Below are 20,461 nucleotides of genomic sequence, written 5' to 3'. Positions count from 1 at the left end.
GTTGCCCAATGTAGAGATAATGGCTCTTAAGATGAAAATCATTTCTTTTCAAGTTCAGTGGGAATCATGCTGCAAAATTACAGCCACCGAGAAAAGGATCCTTTCCTTTAAAAGGGAGTACTTAAACTGGATGAACTGAAGTTACCGCAGGAGAACCTGCCCGCAAATATCACGGTACAAACGATGGGTTTTGAGGCTCTGAGCGGGAAGGTAGGGAGCAAATAGCGGTAGAGGTTAGACTTCGGCTTTTCTCTTTCTGCCATCTGCCACTTGGAGTTTCATTCTCCGTTTCGCAGGGTAGAGAGTGTTTTAAAATTTGCGAAGGGGCCCACGGCTGGAAGAATGAAGGTGGTATTTATTAATAATAATGATGGCATATGTTAAGTCCTTACTATGTGCCAAGCACTGTTCTGAGCGCTGGGATAGATACCAGGTAATCAGGTTATCCCACGTGAGGCTCACAGTCTTAATCCCCATTTTCCAGATGAGGTAACTGAGGCACAGAGAAGTTAAATGACTTGCTCAAGTCACACAGCTGACGAGTGGTGGAGCCGGGTATTTGATTCATAATGCTCATCCAGTTTAGCAGTACCCTTAATCTCATTAGCACACACAGTTCAACAAAGACATCGACACATGACATGCGGTTTGTGCTCAAAAAAACGTTGATTTAAAAAGCACATTTCCTGGCACGATCTGCGGGCCGCGAGTGTAATGTCTTCTCCCCCGCTTTCCAAGCAGAGCAGCTCAAAGGTAAATACAAGGAAGGCCGGGTATGATTCACAGGGGATGACATCTGAGGTTGTGTGCCTGGAGGAATCAACTACAGGACCCCCATAATGGGAGGGAGCCCTCCCCTAGTGTTTTGAGGGGCTTGGCTCCTAACTCTAACCCCTCCAAGTGGGGATAAAGTGGAGGATATGGGCAGTTTCCGTAGAGGGCCTCCCTCTGCTAGAATGGAGAAATACTACGGCTTGTTCCTGACTGAGCTGCAATGAACCTATCCAGAGCATCAGCAGAGTTGCACTAAAGCTGATTCTGTAATGAACTGGGGATCTTGAGAGTTTTCCACACTTACCTTTTGCTGATAGTTAAGCCCTTTTCTCTCCGACCACAAACATGTATCTGTTTGTATGTACACCTGTATATATGTTTGTACGTATTTATTACTCTATTTTACTTGTACATATCTATTCTATTTATTTTATTTTGTTGGTATGTTTGGTTTTGTTCTCTGTCTCCCCCTTTTAGACTGTGAGCCCACTGTTGGGTAGGGACTGTCTCTATATGTTGCCAATTTGTACTTCCCAAGCGCTTAGTACAGTGCTCTGCACACAGTAAGCGCTCAATAAATACGATTGATGATGATGATGTATCTGTTACCGGAACTGGGTGGAGCTGATGGGAAATAACTCCACCCTTCGATTAACAATTGGAAAACCATAAAAGCATTTCAAGTATGAAAGTCTCACCAAAGATTTGGGGTTTAGATCTGATAATGTGGGTTTGTTTTTTTAAATGATGAATGATATCTCTCCTATTAAACTGTAAACTGCTTGAGGACCAGGAATGGGTGTCTTGCTACTATTCTGCCTTCCCAGATGTATAATAGCATATCTCAGTGAAGCCACTTGGAAAACAGTACAGTGGCTGGTGACCAGAGGAATCCACCGATAATTTATTCGAAACAGTTCCCCTAAAAATTTTATCATTCAATTAATGGCATTTACTGAGCACCTACTGTGAGCACAGCACTGTACGAAGCTAACAGAGCTTGACCAACAATGACAGTTCTAGGCTTATACACTTAGTGCCCAACTTCCTCCCATCTGGAATTAACAGGGCTTGGCTATACCAGCTCCTTGCCATGCACACATTCCCTTTTCTTCTTCCTCTTGTCTGTAAATTGTTTCAGTCTCTCTGGCTCCTTGAACTACTTCCTCTACCAAGCACTTAGTACAGAGGTCTACCGACCAACCAGTACTATTGATTGATGCCTTGACCATTACATCACATTAGGATAGGCAGAAGAAAGCCAGAAGAATGAACACCCATCGCTACCATTATATGAGAAAGGGGACAACCAGGGGAGTTGCCACAGAGAGAAGTTGGTGATAATAATAGTACTTGTTAAGCACTTACTATGTGCCAGGCACTGTTCTAAGCACTGGGGTAGATAGAAATTAATCAGGTTGGACACAGTCCCTGTCCCACGTGGGGCTCACACTCAATCCCCATTTCACAAGTGAGGTACCTGAGGAAGTGAAGTGACTCGGCCAAGGTCACACAGCAGACGTGTGGTGGAGCCTGTGCCCTATCCGCTAAGCCATGCTGCTTCTCATAGGTGTCTGTTTGTTATATTGTACACTTCCGAGCGCTTAGTACAGTGCTCTGCACACAGCGCTCAGTAAATATGAATGAAGGTATTGAGTGGACCTGAAGTGCTTATCGGCTCAGTTGTCTGTTTGGTAACCTCTCGGTCTTCCCTGCCATTTTGGGTTCTGTACTTGTCGTGAAGCCCTCTGGAGGGTGGAGGGGAGAGCAGATATTCCAATGGGAACACCGACGGATTCAGAGAAGAATCATAATCAGCGTGAGGGAAAGAGACATTTTGGTCCTAGAGGCCTAGTAGCCAAGGCTGCGGCTACCAGGGGTCCTGCCTGACTCTCTCTCGGGAGAGGAGGTGGGGAAGGGGCTCTGAACGAGAGTTCCGAGACCCTCGGGCTCCGGCTGGATGCCAGGGCAGAGAAGGCTCGACTTCCCGGGCCGCAGGGTACCTGTTGGTGTGCGAGTTGTTGTGCATGAACCAGCTCCGGTTATTGTCCACATACATTGCCCAGGCTTTGTCGTCCTTTCCTAACATCACATCCTTCATCACGTCGATGCGGGCCACGCCGAAGGCCGGGTCGGGGTGGTTGTCGTAGCGATCGACCGTCAGCTCCCAGTAGTGGACCCCCTTGGAGAAGCCGGTTTTGCCCAGCACCACCCGGTCGTCGTAGCTGCTGCAGGTCACGGTCAGGTTGTTGTTGGAGAAGATGATGTCGGAGTGGGCGGAGCCGGGGTCGAACGCAAACCAGGCGACTGAGGGGGGGACACGACAAGAAGGGCGTTCAGTTACCGCGGCTCAGCCCGGTCCTGCCAACCGCAAGAGACTCCCGAGCCAGGTGATCGGCATCACGTCCGGGCATCATGCTGCCATGCAAGCAGGAGGCGTCCAAAGACAAGATGGGGATTCAGTGAGGAGAGACTGAGGAAGGGTGATGGGGGCGGCCCCCTCCGCACTCAGAGGCGGACACCGAGGATACGTGACCGAAGCGGCAGGGTTCCCCGAGGGAAACGGGCCTCCTCGCTCACTAACACTGCGCTCCCGGCCGGCCGATCCGGGAGTGGAGTCGCACTGGGGCTGGGGGATCCGGGGGGGAAGGGAGTGAAGGGTGCATCCCATCTCCCGTGGGCCAGGTCAGTGCCGCCAGGGACGCAAAGGGAGAGGGGAGGTTAAGCTAAAACACACGTAGAATTCACCTGGGGGTGGGAAGGGGAGAGGGCGGGCTAGAAATTAGAACCATTCATGGAGGAAGGATAAAACGTACCGAATCACATCAGGAAATATCCACAGGGGTCCTTCCGGGATATTTGGTAAAGACCAGTTTTGCTCAGCTCTGGTCAAAGCTAAGGAGCCGCTTAGCAATCAACATTACGGCTGGTTTTTAGGAGTAATTGCGGCTTGGCTACAGGCAGGTACCACACCACTTCCTTCACAAACAAACAAGTTTCATACGTCACTACCCAAGCCCCTTGTACTCTGCTGAGGAGCAAGTCTCCTGAAAACTGGGTGCAGATGAGATGGCACAATTGTAACAGAGCTGTACGTCCCAAATCCTCACGATAACTTAAAAACCACACACTCTACAACGGATTTAGTCACTGATTTATTGAACGTCTTTGCAAGTCAGCTCACATGCTCTTAGACCTTTGCATTTTGTAACAGAATAGAGATTATTCCATACCTGCCATCAGTTTTTTAATGTCAACTGTTGTCATTCCAAATGAAAGGCATAGAGAAGAGAAACAGGAAGTGAAATTGACACACGAAAGAGAAAACTAAAATTTTTTCTGAGTTGGTGAACAGTCCCTCTTTTCAGGCACTCTCTTTGGGAGAGGAGGGAAACGTGTTATCTAGAGAGGCCCAGACTTAACACAGATTCAAGGCATGGCTGTTGAGATAGGTTATGCTCTCACCCAATCTTCTTTTACTAGAGCTATTGATTTACACTCCCCTCATTCCAGACCTCTATCATGAAAACTGGGGAGATTCAAGCTTCCCTGTAGGGCAGTGTGAAAACACCCATTACAGTTAAAGCAGTTCAACTCCCACACTGCTGTAAGGGGTCTGATTTCAAAGAGACGATCCTCTTGCCTTGAAAGTGAGCAGTCATTTCTTTTGTGAAGGAAATACGATGAGGTACCCACCACACAAAGTAAAATTCCACTTAATTATGAGAAGTATACTTGCCTAATTGAGAGTAAGGCGCTGACTGGGTCTCAAAATTGCATCCTATAAAGAGATACTATATTTCATACATCAAAGCTAAGACACAATCAATTGTAGTTGTTCACGTTTTACAAAGAATCATTCTGAACAATGTCAGCTGAGGCCTGATTCATTAAAAACCAAAACCCTGTTTACATCAGCGTGTGCTTGACTTTACCGAGCAAAAACTGCTAGGCGTCCTTCTGCAATGAAAAGCAGAGATTTGATCGTTCCGCAAACCCTCGGTCTATCTGTTCCCGAGCGGCACGACTCTCCTTTCCTCAGCCATTCCCTCTCCCTGTCTGTCACTCCTTTTCCCTAAGGGCCTTTCAATTCTGCATCAAAGAGCTTGCAGGAGAAAAACCAAAATTCTTTCAGAAGGAATGAAGAGAGTCCATGGCTGACAGCCATGATGTTGATAACCTCAGTACTACAACACTGCTACGTGCGTAGTTAGCTGAGCCTCTGCTTTGCCTAGATCTGTGCCACACTATTCATGTAAAATTAGATTTGTTACATGCTATTTATTTATACTAACCGCTGGGTATTTCTGACAACTATCCGGGGCACGTTAATGGATAGTTGGGTGGAATATAGGAGTTAAACGGTGTGTGAGAGTGGTTGAAAACATCCTTGAAATCACCCTTGTTTGGCTATGGGAAGGGATAACGCAAGACCCCTTTAAAAATTATTAACTCCCCGATAAAAATAGATAACACCTTCCGTGATCTTTTCAAGAGAAGAAATGGAGATATTTATAGAATATATAAAATATATTTACCTATTTTAAAATTAAAGAAACGATTTAGAAACAATCCACATTTTTCTCAAGGCAAAGCAAAGTCACGACACTGAACAACTGAAAGGGGAAAGCATGAATGCACGGGCACCCGAATGGAAAATCCGGTGTTCCTTTGGGTTGTCTTTTTAGGACACAAAAATGGAGATTATTGCTCATCTGTGCATTTAATCAATCTGCAGTCCATTCGCTTAGCGCCTATTGGTGGTCACCTAAATCCCCACCCATATGTTTGAGCTTTTCTGGATATAGGGGCCATCTGGGTTTTTCTAGCAAATCTAGGATCTTCCCTTCCCTTCCAGGAAACGATGCAAAATCTGCCGAAATTGTTTTTAATGAATCATGCCCACGCCTGGTCCATTTTTCGGGTCGTATCTGTGGAACGGGTGTTCCAATGGTGCTGTTTCTCCATTTATAAATTCACCACATTACATTTCAAATTCAATGATGCCACAAGGAACAATGCTGAGTAATACATATCCACTAAACATTCCAAGCCACAGTCCATTTTATTCTCAAGACGTATCACGACTGTAACAGTATCTCAGTACATCACACACAGGGTGAGAAAAATTCGGTAACAAAGCAGGTTTGAAAGCCAAGTAGTGCACAGACCCAATGAGAAACACGAAAGCACAGAGAAAAATGTTGTTTTTAAAGAGCTCGGAGACCCCGCATCCTTGTGGCACTGCCATGCTGTGCAATTCCTCATTCCGGGATATGGGATGGGGGGGGAAGGAGAGGGAATTTGGGAAGTGCGAAATGTGCCAAATGTTTCTTCATGATTATAAAATAGTCCTGAAGAGATCGACTACGACTGCAGCTGAGACCGGTTTTTTATTCGGGCACTGTCTGCTAGATAGAATTCACGGTCAAGTTAACTCCTGCCTGTCTGCACCTGCACGCTGAATTGGCCAAAACCGCGTCACGGGCCACGTGGGCAGGTGAACAGGGGCAGACCAGAGTATCAGTTCAACTGGGTCATTCTCCCCGTCTAGAGCGTAAGCTCATCGGAGGCAGGGAACGTGCCTACCAAATATGTTGTACTGTACTCTCCAAAGCACTTATTACAGTGCTCTGCACACGGTAAGTGTGCAACAAATAGCACCGATTGACTGATCACCAGCTGCGCCACATGCAGCTTCCAGTTTGGTTAGCGCAGTTCTTTCCTGAAGGAACCCAACAGGGAAGAAATGCCGTGGGCCTAGTCTCACCCCACACATTATTTTTAGTGCCACTCTACCAGCCTGCAGGATGCAGCCAGGGTGTGTGGCTTACGGAGATCTCTTGAGTCTATGTTTAATCGGGTCATCCCACGGTTAGATGCTCTGACCGCCCCCAGCCCGGATACAGCAGGGTCGCAAACCTCCACAATGTTGCCACGGCCTTTTCTCAGCGGTCTGTGCCAGCGTCGTGCCACAGCATGTGATGGCAGTATGGGTTATCCATGGTATGTTAGCTGGCGCAAAGGGGGTTATTTCACTCAGTGGGGCTTGCTCGCCAATGCCAAAACAGTAATACATGAACAGCAGCTCAAAATGGTATCGTTACACCACACAGACACGGAAGCCACAAAACCCCCTCGCCCCAGGTCTCTTCACACAGGACACAGGTCAGAGTTTATCCCCTGGCTGTCCACACAAACGGCAAGAACACAACAAGTATTTCAGAGAAGCCCTACAGGCACAGAGATCACGAGGAAACGTCAGACGGGCTCAGCTCACCGGGTGCATTCAGAGACTGTAAAGAAGAATGCAAGCTCAGCTGGTGGGATGAGGATCGGAAATCAAAGTAGGATCTTCCAGGGAAGCTGGGTTGCAGGTTAAGGGTGGAGGAGAAAGGACTCATCCTACGGAGCTGCAATCTTTCCGAAGGCACTGGAAAAGGGAGGGTCTGTTCTTCTGACTCTGTTTCTAAACGTAAGATCAATGCAAACTAAATATCAGAAATCTGCTGTCTAGCACCAACTACTCCCCCGAGACTCGTCTTCGCCACCGGTATCACGGAATGGGTTTAATTTTTCCTGGCCCTGCAGAGCATTTATGCAAAGCCATCTTTGGGGGCAAGAGAAGGCAAAGAGACATTAGCAGGCACAGTTCTAGACGACACCCAGAATACCACAGTGACCTCGTTTTCCTTTCAGTGCAATCCAATCGGTGGCTTTCATTCTTTGAAAATATCGGTCTGGTCAATCATCGCTAAAAATTACTTCTGTAAGTCCCACCTGACTTAAACACGCTTAGGGTTCTATCTAGACGTATTAGAAGACCAGACCAGTTATCTGAGAAATATTTAGCATCCTCATATGTCATATGTAGTTCTTATATGATACAGTCACACTTTGAATTTATACCAGCTATTCATAATTTCCCCCTTTCCTCCAAAGTTTATTTTTTTGACGGGAAGTAGCATGACCTAGTGGAAAGAGGAATCACTTTCCTCTTGGAAAGTGGAAAGAGGCCTACGAATCAGAGGAGTTGGGTTCTAATCCATATCTGCCCCTTGTTGCTGTGTGACCTTGGGCAAGTTACTTAACTTCTCTGTGCCTCAGTTATCTCATCTATAAAATGGGGATTAAGACTGTAAATTGTGTTTAACCTAATTACCTTGTATCCACTCCAGTGCCTAGTACAGTGCCTGGCACATAGTAAGCGCTAAACAAATACCATTAAAACTAAACAAAAACAAATACCATTAAAAACTAGAGTTTTACTGCAATCATTTTTGAACTGCAGACTATTCTTGAGAGGTTTCCTTTGTGCAGAAATGTTTGGAGAATTTAATGTGGTTTATTGGATGACACATTGAAGTAAGGGCCTCACTTTTGTCTTGCAGATAATAACACATCTGTGTTCTCAGTGGGCTGTGGGGAATGAATGGGAGGAGGTCTGTAAAGCACTGTAGCCACCTTAGGAACTTTCACGGATTATGCTACCGCATACATGTAATTCATGTTTTTCAACCAGTACAGTCCAAAATATGGAATACAGCGGGCACGGCCAAGTACTCAAACCAACTCATCTGTTGGTAATTATTCACACTGTTAGGTTCTCTTGTTTCAACTCACAGCTTTTGTAAAAGATAAAATTCTGAGCCCAAGAAACAGTATGGCACCCCCTCTTCTTTCAGCTCTCATCCAGTTCCATTCCTCCTCTCCTTCAAAGACCTTCTAAAAAGCCACTTCCTCCCTGTTTACTTATCCCAACATTCCAGTCACGCTTCCCTCTCAGTTATTGCAGTTTTCATGTTAGGGCCTTTCTGAAGTTATGTTTCAGAAGTAGCGCGGCGCAGTGAAAAGAGCACAGGCCTCGGAGTCAGAGGCCCTGGGTTCTAATCCTGGCTCTGCCACTTGTCTGCTGTGTGACCTCGGGCAAGTCACATAACTTCTCTGTGCCCCAGTGTCCTCACCTCAAAAACGGGGATTCAATCCCTGTTCCCCTTCTAAGAATGTGAGCCCCATTTCGGACCATGACTGTGCCTGACCTGATTACTTTGTTTCCCCCCCAAGTGCTTGGCACAAAGATATGTGTTTAACAGATATCACCAGCATTACTATGTCTGTCATAAATTTATTCCCTTGGTTACTATTCTTTTGTTCTGAGTATGACAGCTCTTGTTCTTCTCAGGAGAACCCTTTGCTAGGACCTCACTAAGTGTTTCAAGTGATTCATGTCATGCTTACACGCTAAAGCCTGACTTACTAGCAGTTCACTCCTTTGACATGTAGACTTCTGGAGACCTGAAAGCAAGTCCCTTTGCGAAGGAGGAACAGCCCCTTCACTTATTTCTAGAGTCACAGAAAGTGAGTGGCTTCCTCCTTCACTGATGGAGTAGTATCCCTGAAGATTACTATATCGGGACATTCGGAATCTTGCTGAGCTGAGAATTATTTGTGCTCTAAAGTTACCCAATCTTTCCCCCTCTAGACTGCATGCTCATTGTGGGCAGGGAATGTGTCAGTTTATTACTGTACTCCCCCAAGCATTTAGTGCAGTGTTCTGCACATAGTAAGCGCTCAATAAATACGACTGAATGAATGAATGACTTTAATCTGAGGGGACAGCTCCTTCTTGGCAGATGGCATTGGCATTATCTAATGAAGAGTCTTAAAGGAAGCCAGCATGGCCTAGTGGGAAGAGGATGGGGGGTTGAGGGGGAGTCAAGAGACCTGGGTTCTAATCTCAGCTCTGCCAATGACCTGTTGTGTGACGTTGGGCCGGACATCAGCCTTTACGGGCCTTAGTTTTCTTAAGTGCAAGGGCTTAGCACAGTATTAAGTGGTTAGTTCAGTGCTATGCACATAATAAGCACTTAATAAATACTACCGATTGGTAGAATGAGGATAAGGTATCCCCACTCTCCTTACTGCTTTGATTGTGAGCTCCCTATGCAACGTGTTGATTATCTTATATCTATCCAGTGCTTTGGGACATAGGAAGCACTTAATAAATACCAGACTCAAGAAGCCACTAAAAATTAATTATGGAGTAACGCTCTCAAATTTAATTAGTTTGTCATAAAACCAAACTCTAGGCCAGACAAAGGAATACAGTTTATCATTTCACCCATTGCAACTTGGGCAAGGGAACCTTAGAGAAGACATGACTAAGAGGCAAATATATTACTAATAAAGAAAAAAATGAACATGGAATTTTCTCAGCAGCTCCACCATTGATAATTGGGAAGATGCATCAGGAATTTCTCTGATCTGGCTGATCCGGAGAATCTGGTTATTCCACAGAATCAGTCTTACAATGCCACCAAGAACCATAAAGTCTGAACGGATCCAAGGTCTACAGGGGACTCTGACCTTGTGAAGGTTATCTAGTCCCTCCCACTGCCTTTGCACTTAACTCATCCCAGGTGAGCGGAATTCTGCCCTGTTTATAAAAACCCTTCCTGGGAAAAGGTTATGGAATTCCCCATGGCTCCAAACCAATGTTTAGCAACGGGAAGCCGCATATCACCTTAGTCCAACATCAACTAAATGAGAATGCAAGTTATTTCAAAGAATCAAAATCGAGTCATCAACAATCCCTATCCATGAAAAACCTTCCTGTGGTTCAGGAGCTCGGGTTAGGGCTAGGACTAGGAAGGGGTTAGAGTGAGGACTAGCTGTCTGAGACTGTTGACACTGAATATGAGACCACTGATTTACCCACATTTAACCTTCAGAATGTAAATTCCTTAGTGAAGGATCAGACCTTTCATTTCGTTTGTATGCTCTTCAAGTAGAATGCTCTGCACAAGAAATGCTGGTAGTTGAAAAAATTGGATGTGCTATTTGGCCTTTAAGATTCTCACTGCTGAAAGAAAATTCTCACAGGCTGCTGCCAAAGGGCATCTGAGCCACATTTCCTTCTGTACCGTCTCATCCCGCCCTGAAAGGTGCCTACACAGTTATCAGCATCCTTTATGTAAGAACCCTTACATAAGGGTTCTGTTAGGGTATGGTGAGAAGCAGCATTGCCCAGTGGTTAGTGCACAGGCCCGGAAGTCAGAAGGATCTGGGTTCTAATCCCAGCTCCTCCGCTTGCCTGCTGTCTGACCTTGGGCAAGTCACTTCACTTCTCTGTCCCTCAGTTACCTCATCTGTAAAATGGGAATAAAGACTGTGAGCCCTATGTGGGACATGGACCATGTCCAACCTAATCAGCTTGAATCTACTCCAGTTATCAGAACAGTGGCTGGCACACAGTGAGCACTTCACTAGTACCCCCCCAAAAAACCCGTCACCTTAAATTGCAATTGAAGACAGTTAATAATTTGCCCCTCAGACATCTCTTTCTCCAGTTTGAATATCCTTAGTCCCTTGAGCTTTACTCACTACTTCATTTCCCAACTTTCTATCATTTTGGGGACTCCCCTAAACCCTTTCAAGTTCTTCAGAGATCCAGGGGACCCATGTTCTCTTCCCTTTAGGTCTCTCCCTGTAAACTGGGGGACAAGGCTGCTCACTATTAAATGAAGCTAGAAAAGCACTTTGGCTAAAGTGCTTTGTTCCAGCAAATTACCAACAATCACGAGACTGGCTGAGCAGCCTCTGCTGTTTTTGCGGTGCTCTATGACAGAGTTGTCATTTTAGGAAGTTCCATTTTTTGCTCTTTTCAATGTCTCCCTCCATGCCCGGACCTGCACTCGAGGAAGAGGGAAAGCCTGGCAGGGTAAACCAAGGATCTGCAGAAATGGGGTGTGCTGGGGAAAGCCCGGAGGGTGGATTGGGAAAAGGCTTCTTCTTGGGAGTCAGGCTGCACTGCAAAATCTAAGCTGGCGGGAGAGAGGGCACCTCCGCTGCATACCAGCTCTACTGATTCCAGAACCAGGTTGGGTTTGCAATAATGACTGAAGAGATAAAAACTGAGGAACTGGGTTTGGACATTTCAGAGGGGAGAAGGTCAGAAATTCTACTTATATTCTGAAAACTGTACCGACAGGAACTGAAAAGGCTTTGTCCCTAAATACGGGGTAGATGATGGGCCCTGCAGCATATTTCTCAAGTGTTTAGTACACAGTCCTGTACTCAATAGGTATTCAATAAATGCCCTTTCTATTATTATTACTACTACTACTACTACCACCGCCACCATATCATTCTTCATGGGTTACAGGCTGTTGAATCTGGATTATTTCAAAGACTAGGGCAATTTTCTTGAAGCCTGATTGAGTGCCCAGCCTGACCAAAATTCTTTCAGCAGGGGCAAGAGGACAAAAGTCCTTTGAGGTAAATTTCAGGAAGAGGGACTAGACAGTTTAATAAAGACAGAAACAGATGCAGATGGCGATTTAATGCAGCCATCCTGTTCCCTGCCTTACACAGCCCCTACAGGATGTTTCAGTCCCGATATGGATTACAGTAATGAGCTTTAGATGTGAAACTGAAACAGCTTTACTTCTGTCTACAAGCCAGGGCTCTTCCACAGAGCCTTTCTGAATGGGATTTTCTAATCCAGCACGCTGAGCGTGACTGCTTCCTGGATGAATAGGACCAACTTTCCGCCCTTGTTCCAAAACAACAGAGGCTCCAGGGACACTCAGAAACATCCACGCCAAACTTGCAAATGACACGTATCGACGGGAGATGGGTACCTGTTCCGATGCCTAGTTGAATTCTAATTAGGAATGAGGGAAAGTCAATTCAGACTGTCATGGTTTGGCCTCTCTCCTACCGTTCCTTTCATTTCCTGAATTTAATTCCCTTCCAAGGATGAGGAAGGATTCAAACCCATCAAAAGGACTACTGTGGAGGCTTTGGGCGGATCCCCCTGGTTAACCCACCGCCACCACGTCAGTATCGTGAGACCTCGCCAGCTGTTTAGATGCCACGCAGTTCTCGCTTCGAGCGGTTCTGCTGGGGTGCCTTACCCTCAGAGGTTTGAAGGACCAAGGTCTTGCTGTACGGGCTGACTCCCGATTTGTTGAAGGCCTTGACCCGAGCACTGTAGGTGCTGTTGAAATGAAGGCCATCCACGGTACACATCATCTCCTTGCCAACGTACACCTCCTAATGAAGAAACAAGAGTGAGCTCTTTTAATAACAGTATTCTTTTTGGTTTTAAGTGAATCACGCAAGGGGAATTTCCAGTACAAACAGCCTATCCTCCCCACTCTTTACACTGTAATTCCTATGTGTTTTTACCTTGTATCTACCCCAGTGCTTAGACTAGAACTTGATACATAAGTGCTTAAAAGATGCATTAACAACAATAATCGTACTTAGACTAGAACTTGATACATAGTGCTTAAAAGATGCATTAACAACAATAATCATTATAATATATAATACTTTGATGATGTAACTGTATAATAACCATTGATAATTATAACAATAATTTATAACTATTATTCATTTTAATGTTTGTCTCCCCCTCTAAACTCCCTGAGCGCAGAGATCGCATCTATCGATTCCACCGTATTGTTATTTTTCCAAGCGTTTAGTACAGTGCTCTGCACACGGTAAATGCTCAATAAATACCAGATTGACTGATAATCCTTCACGTCTTGGCATTTATGTGGCGCTATACATCTTCAAAGTGTTCTGCTACTGTTTTATTTAATAAATATAATGGGTGTAGGGTGAAGATACCTCCCACAATTATTTGAGGGTAGAAGTGGAGCCTTGTTGGAATCTCTGTTTCAGGTTCCCTGTCATCATCATCAGTCGTATTTATTGAGCGCTTACTGTGTGCAGAGCACTGTACTAAGCGCTTGGGAAGTACAAATTGGCAACATATATAGACAGTCCCTACCCAACAGTGGGCTCACAGTCTAAAAGAAAGAGAAAGATGAGCTGCATTTGAAGGAGAATCTGCTCCTTGATTCAGTAGCCAGAAGAAAGGGATATGGAAAAGAAGTAGAAGATCTCAGATTAATTGTTCTTCCTCCTCTCCTGGCCAGGTTTCTGGCTGAGGAAGGGACGAAGAACTCTTTAGTCCAGAGAAGCAGCATGGACTAGTGGACAGAGCACGGGCCTGGGTTTTAGTCCCAACTCCACCACTTGTCTGCTGTGTGATCTTGGGAAAATCACATAACTTCTCTGTGCCTCAGTCACCTATCTGTAGAATGGGGATGAAGAGTGTAAGCCCCATGTGAGAAACGGACTGAGTCCAACCTGCTTACCTTGTAGCTACCCCAAATACCATAAAAAAAAGAGTCACTCACCAAAATAAAGTGATGCTTGCTCCCAGCCCGTGAAAGCCGACACCAACAATCTTCTCTTCTCCAACATTTTGGGGATTTTTGAGTATCGATCTATCTGCTTAGCCCTAAATATATGTTTCCTGGCTCCTACTTTACACCTTCGACTTGCAGCAAATATTCCAAGGCACCGCATTTTCCAGTTCTGTCATGAACGGGCTCTAACGAGGTTATTATTATTATTATGGTACTTGTTAAGCACTTACTCTTGTACATATCTATTCTATTCTATTTATTTTATTTTGTTAGTATGCTTGGTTTTGTTCTCTGTCTCCCCCTTTTAGACTGTGAGCCCACTGTTGGGCAGGGACTGTCTCTATATGTTGCCAACTTGTACTTCCCAAGCGCTTAGTACAGTGCTCTGCACACAGTAAGCACTCAATAAATACGATTGATTGATTACTCTGTGCCAAGCAATGTTTTAAGCGCGTAGATACAAAGTAGGTTGGAACCAGTCCCTGTCCCACATAGTGCTCACACTCTTAATCCCCACTTTAAAGATGAGGTAACTGAGACCCAGAGAAGTGACGTGACTTGGCCAAGGGTCATGCAGCAGACATGTGGAGGAGACGGGATTAGAACCCATGACCTTCAGACTCCCAAACCCATGCTCTCCCCACCACGTCACGCCGTTTAACCGAGCACACAAGATCCAGGACTCACGTGCCCCCAGAATAATAATTTGTTAAGCGCTTACTATGTGCCAAGCACTGTTCTAAGAGCTGGGGTAGATACAAGGTAATCAGGTTGTCCCACATGGGGCTCACAGTCTTAATCCCCATTTTACAGATGAGGGAACTGAGGCCCAGAGAAGTGAAGTGACTTGCCCAAAGTCACACAGCTGACAAGTGGCAGAGCCGGGATTTGAACCCCTGACCTCTAACTCCAAAGCCCGGGCTCTTTCCACTGAGCCATGCTGCTTCCCCAGAAGGGTTGGTTTCCACACGGTCAAGACCAGATTTTCAGCAACAGGTTAATTTACCATGTTTACCTCTGGCTGGCTGCACCATCCACCTGTCAAAAAGCCTGTCCGGTAGGGCGGGTCTTCCTACTTACTCGGAACTGACCGCCGTTCCCGTCATCCAGCTCCAGGATGTATCCTTCCGCCGGCACGGTCGACAGAGGCGGCTGTTTCCAGGACAAGGTCGCACTGTTGTTCTGGTTGCAACATTCCTCCAGCTGCAGGATGGGGGGTGCTGGCACTGGAGAAGAAGCTAAACATAAATTACTGTAAGCCTGGCTTCTGTGACCAACGGGATTGAGGGATCTGAGGATTTCCTTTCCAAACTCCACGCATATTGGAGACACCCTCTCTATCTCCTACTAATGGGCCAACTCACCGGTGCTTCTTCCCTGCTGGACTAGAGGAATCCCTGAAAAAACAAATTGCTTTGGGCGGCACAGTAGGAGGGAGTATGGTCTCTTTTCACCAGGCAACTCATAACTTCATAGGCTGGAATGACGGCTCCATTCCCTTCCTTAAAAAGCAAGTTTTTTTTACACAGCAACAATGATCTTCCCATAGCACTTATATGCATATCCATACTTTATTTATATTGTCTGTCTCTCCCTCTAGACTGTAAGCTCATCGCGGGCAGGGATTGTAACTACCAGCTCTGCTATGTTGTACTCTCCTAAGTGCTTCGTAAGTGCTCTGCATACAGTTAGTGCTCAATAAATACAGTTTATTGATTGATCTTACCTCCTTCCCTTCCCCACAGCACCTGTATATATGTATACATGTTTGTACATATTTATTACTCTATTTTACATGTACATATCTATTCTATTTATTTTATTTTGTTAATATGTTTTGTTTTGTTCTCTGTCTCCCCCTTCTAGACTGTGAGCCCACTGTTGGGTAGGGACCGTCTCTATATGTTGCCAACTTGTACTTCCCAAGCGCTTAGTACAGTGCTCTGCACACAGTAAGTGCTCAATAACTACGATTGATTGATTGATTGATTGATCAGTCTATCATATAAATAGCCCTGCTTGTATAGGTGACTCTCCCAAGTGCTTAGTATGCTTCCTAGAACCCAGGAGATGCTTAATAAATTGATCAATCGATTGATTCTCAACAAGGAAACACCTACACCAGAATAGCTTCTGAAAATACTAGGGCATGAACTTTCTTCTTCAACTGACTCCCTGGAGAAGTCAGTTGAAGCTTACAGTCCCTCTACACAAAGTTTGCTTTGGGCAGGGAACGTGTCTGTTATAATGGCACACCGTACTCTCCAAAGTGCTTAATGCAGTGCTCTGCACACAGTAAGTGCTCAATAAATACCACTGATTGACTGAAGTTTTACAGTCCAACTGAGAGGTTTATGAATCTTAGTCCCTTTATGAAGTCCCTTAGCTTGTCACATCGCTAATAATTACTCCAGGTGCTTTTATGGGAACATGATGGAGTATAGGCTGGCTTTTCTCTTAAGATGTGACAGACCTTACAGAGACAGTAATTAATCATAGACAGCAATTAAACATCAGTGGGAGCTGTCTCCCCAAAAGAGTTTAAGCTCTCCGTGTGAGGGATCATATCACTTTGTTTTGAACTTCTCAAGAGTTTAGTAGAGTGCTCTGGTCCCAGTAAGCACCCACCCGCTACTCGACACACCGCGTCCTGTATAATGAATACATTTAGAGCCATCTCCATGGGTGGGTCCATCAGTCCATCAGTGGTATTTACTGAACACTTAATGCGTGCAGAGCACTGTACTAAGCGCTTGGGAAAGTACAATACAACAGAGTTAGCAGATATGATTCCTGCCCTCAAGGGGCTTACAGTCTATAGGGGAATTCATCACTAAGGTGCCCATAAGTTTATGACCACCACTTCATTAAAAAATAAAAAAAGTTCCTCACGTACTCAACCACCTTGCTCCCATGGGGCGGCTCACTCCCTGAGCCATCATCATCATCAACATCAATCTTATTTATTGAGCGCTTACTGTGTGCAGAGCACTGTACTAAGCGCTTGGGAAGTACAAGTTGGCAACATATAGAGACAGTCCCTACCCAACAGTGGGCTCACAGTCTAAAAGACTGTGCCTGAGCCGTCCTCGCTGTCCTGAAAGGAATCCCTACACAGAGGTTACTGTGCTATAATGTGCCCAGATAATGACCAAAAAATATATATAAACAAAAAAAATATATAAATACCTTGTTTTAGTAATGCAGACTTCCTGGGAATGGGTTTTCTTGGTTTAACTAAATTTCTCCTCCCACGTGCAGCTGGCTCCCTGAAGGCTGGTTTGCTCCCCCTAACCTACCCTCTCCTTCCCCTGAGTGAGCATGGAGTTTGGCTACACGGTTGCACTCATTCTACCACTCAGAGTATTAAAGAATATAAGGGCATGATTATCACCCCTAAAGAGAAAAGTCAGCCTATGCTATATCATGTTCTCATAAAAACACCTGGCAGGAAGCCAGACCTGTCCTACAAAGCTCTCAGTGTCACTGAAATTCAGGATGAAGATTCGGTGGTCAAAATATAATTAGAAAGCATCTCTTTTCATTTGTGAAATTACACGAACAAACGTGGCTTTATGACTCATCAGCCAAGTCTCAATTATCCTGGATGAAAGGACACAGGGGTAGTCTGAATGAACAAAATCCAGGTTAAATCCAAAAATCTCATTCCACCAAATGTCTAAAAATCTAATTCCAACAACTGTCTCACCAGTGCACTTTTCCCCAGTGCTTACTACAGTATTGTGCATATGGTAAGAGCTACTGTCACGCTCCTTAACTCGCATCTTTTCCACTTTTATCATACTTTCTAAGATAGTAATCCTACTGGTTGGTTTAGAGGGTCACTGGTTTTTTTTTTTCCCCTTTGGGGAGGCACAAATGAACAAAGAAATGTCTAGGAGGAAGTCTGGCAAGGCAAAAAGGACAAGTCTGCAAAATCTACAAATTGGCCTATCAGATCTTTGACAATGGGGCATTAATTGCACTTAGGGGGGAAGATAGGGTTTTTTTTGTTTGTTTTTTTTTTACAAGGGATAGGAACTAGATTTATGTTATCACCAATTTTTAAAGAGCCTACCAGTAAATCTTTCTTCATTGATATAAAAAGCCAAAAGGAAAAGGAAAAGATAATCACCTGAGGGTGAAATTTTCAAAGACAAGGCAGAGCTTGTTAAGACTCCATAATGGGAGCAAAAGTCAAAGGCATTTCACCTAGAAATGGATCTAAGCAGAGTTTCCTTTGTCAAATAAATGAAAAACTAGAAATGTAATAGTCTAGTTAGCAGGCTAGTAATGTATTATGGGACAAGATCTTCCCATTATTATCTGGGGACTTCACGATTAATGTTAATGAAATAAGAAGCAATGGTGTTAGAAACAGAGGGGCTGCCAATTAAAATCTGCCCCCCGAATTCAGACTGCATTTTTTGCAGTCTTCTTGGAGCTGGCTGCCAAAGTGTGTTTTTGTTAAATTACCTAGGCAGCCTTAAGAAATTCATCAAAACGTCAAAAAGCTTAGCTGGGAATAGCTACTAGCATCAAAACAGTCAATGGTGGTTAGAGCAGAATGGTTTAGATGCACCATTCAATCACCAGCATTAAATGGTAAATAAATAATGCAGACTTTGACAGATTAGTGCTCTGGCTGAATTAATTAAGCTCAAGAGGGAAATGGCAAAGCATAGCAAATTATGTTGTGGGATAATAATCAGAAGAAATTAAAATCTAGATGGAGTGTGAAGTAAGGGGAAAAATGAAATTTATCCAACCCATCCTACCTTAGGAAAACTCTCTCCTAAGAACACTGACACAATAGGGATTCAGAATATGGTGTCATAGGTCTAAGAATTCTGCAGGTCAGCAACATGTGCACTTTAGGACCATATGCACATATATGCTTGTGTGCAACTATAAAGGCAAGTGAACAGCAGTTCAATTATGAGAATTTTAGAAATAGAGAATAAGACCCAAGGTACATTATCTGGCCTATTTGGGGTCTGGCTTATACCCCAGGAGTTAAGTTTTTTCACAGTCCAACAAAGATAAAAACCTTGTTGCTTCTCCAAGAGTCAAAGTGTGGGTCTCTCAAATAGGGTTTCCATAGAAACAAACAAGGAGCTGCCAGAAGGAAACAGAACAGAAAATTTCCAAATTCCAAAGGGGAATCTAATATTTCTATGTAAGAGGAGGCTGCCCTCCACTGCAAGATTCCAGATCAAGTTCCACACATGGAACATCAGATTTGAAATATCGATTCTTCTGAAGTAGAGCTTATTTCACTTTAATTAACTTAGTTTTACTTAGTCTCCTAGAGCTGGATATCATTTGGCTGTTCACCAAAGAGCTGAGTTCATTCAACTCACAATCTGATGGGATCTGCTGTTTCCCTTTACTTTTTCTTTTCCCACCAATTTCCAAAGTAGTTGCTTTGGTTCAATGCCAAATGCTGCCCAAAAGACAGGCAGAATGAGGCTCTGGTGCCATTTTCTCTTCGTCTTAGTTGACAAGCGTTCCATCCTCCCCTAAAGTTGGTCATATTCTCCCGGTCCTGAGTTTCAAGTTCTAGGAGGATGCTTATTGCAGCAACGATGTTACCCAGATACAAAGATGCCCTTTGTCTAGCTACAAGGAGTCACCAGTCAGGGAAGAGTTCAATTCCTTGGATCTCTCGGGCTATTAGGGGGAGTAGGGAAAACCTTAGAACTCCTTCCTGGGCTACTAGAGAATGAGGTCCACACAGATGAACTAGCAGACACAGGAAGCAGTGCACAGGCTGGGAGTCAGGGGACCTGGATTCTAATCCTGGCTCTGCCTCCTGTGTGACTTTCGGCAAGTCACTGAACTCCTCTGGGCCTCAGTTTCCTCATCCGCAAAAGGGGGATTAAATCCTCCTCCTTCTCACTTAGACTGTGAGCCTCATGTGAGAGGCTGTGCCCCCAATGTTTCTCTTGTATCTACCCCAGTACTTAGCACACAGTAAGAGCTTAAGTACCATTTTACAAAAAAGATTCTCGTCCCTTGACCAGGCAGAAGCCGGGTTATTTACAGCTAGAAGGTCTGGGGTCCTTCCAGTCAGCACGGCTTTTCCCTCACGATATCGGTTGTTCTCATTCTGGCCCCGATACAACTCTTACCTTTCATCTGCATGAAGTCGAGCTGGTGGATGGACTGCAGGAGAGGAGCGTTGTCGAGGTTCAGGTCAAAGTCGGTGGTCATCCTGGGTGTGAGCGTCCCTTTCCCCCATTGATCCTCAGTCAAGTGAACTCGCCGGATGAGGGCATCAGAAATCTGATCACATCAAAGACCACAGTTTGGGAATTAAACATCACAGAGCGACTGAGGAGTTGACCGCCCCCCCCCCCCCCCCCCCCCCCCCCCACCATTCAAAGGCTGGATTTACCACCACATCCATCCCGAGACATCTCTGCTCACTTTTTCTTCTTTTCGGAAAATCAGCCCCT

The 20,461-nt window shown here is 44.9% G+C and overlaps 1 protein-coding gene across 10 annotated transcripts in view; it reads right to left on the bottom strand.

Moving 5' to 3' along the window:
* TRIM9 (tripartite motif containing 9) overlaps positions 1-20,461 on the bottom strand; it is a 76,465-nt gene that overhangs the window by 2,311 nt on the left and 53,693 nt on the right. Inside the window, exons 5-11 of one of the 10 annotated variants that reach the window (XM_038756840.1) lie at positions 20,135-20,288; positions 15,081-15,238; positions 12,693-12,831; positions 7,055-7,243; positions 4,514-4,555; positions 4,008-4,031; positions 2,832-3,081 (exon numbers count right to left, since the gene is read on the bottom strand). In XM_038756840.1, coding sequence (XP_038612768.1) covers positions 2,832-3,081; positions 4,008-4,031; positions 4,514-4,555; positions 7,055-7,243; positions 12,693-12,831; positions 15,081-15,238; positions 20,135-20,288 — 956 coding nt within the window. Of the gene's footprint in view, positions 1-2,777; positions 3,082-4,007; positions 4,032-4,513; positions 4,556-7,054; positions 7,244-12,692; positions 12,832-15,080; positions 15,239-20,134; positions 20,289-20,461 lie in introns of all 10 variants that reach the window. The other 9 variants (XM_038756837.1, XM_038756838.1, XM_038756839.1 and 6 more) reach the window with 9 other exon arrangements.

The sequence above is a fragment of the Tachyglossus aculeatus genome, chromosome 14 (assembly GCF_015852505.1).
Source record: "Tachyglossus aculeatus isolate mTacAcu1 chromosome 14, mTacAcu1.pri, whole genome shotgun sequence".
NCBI classification, from domain to species: domain Eukaryota; kingdom Metazoa; phylum Chordata; class Mammalia; order Monotremata; family Tachyglossidae; genus Tachyglossus; species Tachyglossus aculeatus.
Note: the sequence above shows the minus strand (reverse complement) of the source record. Positions and strands in the feature narration are given on the sequence as shown.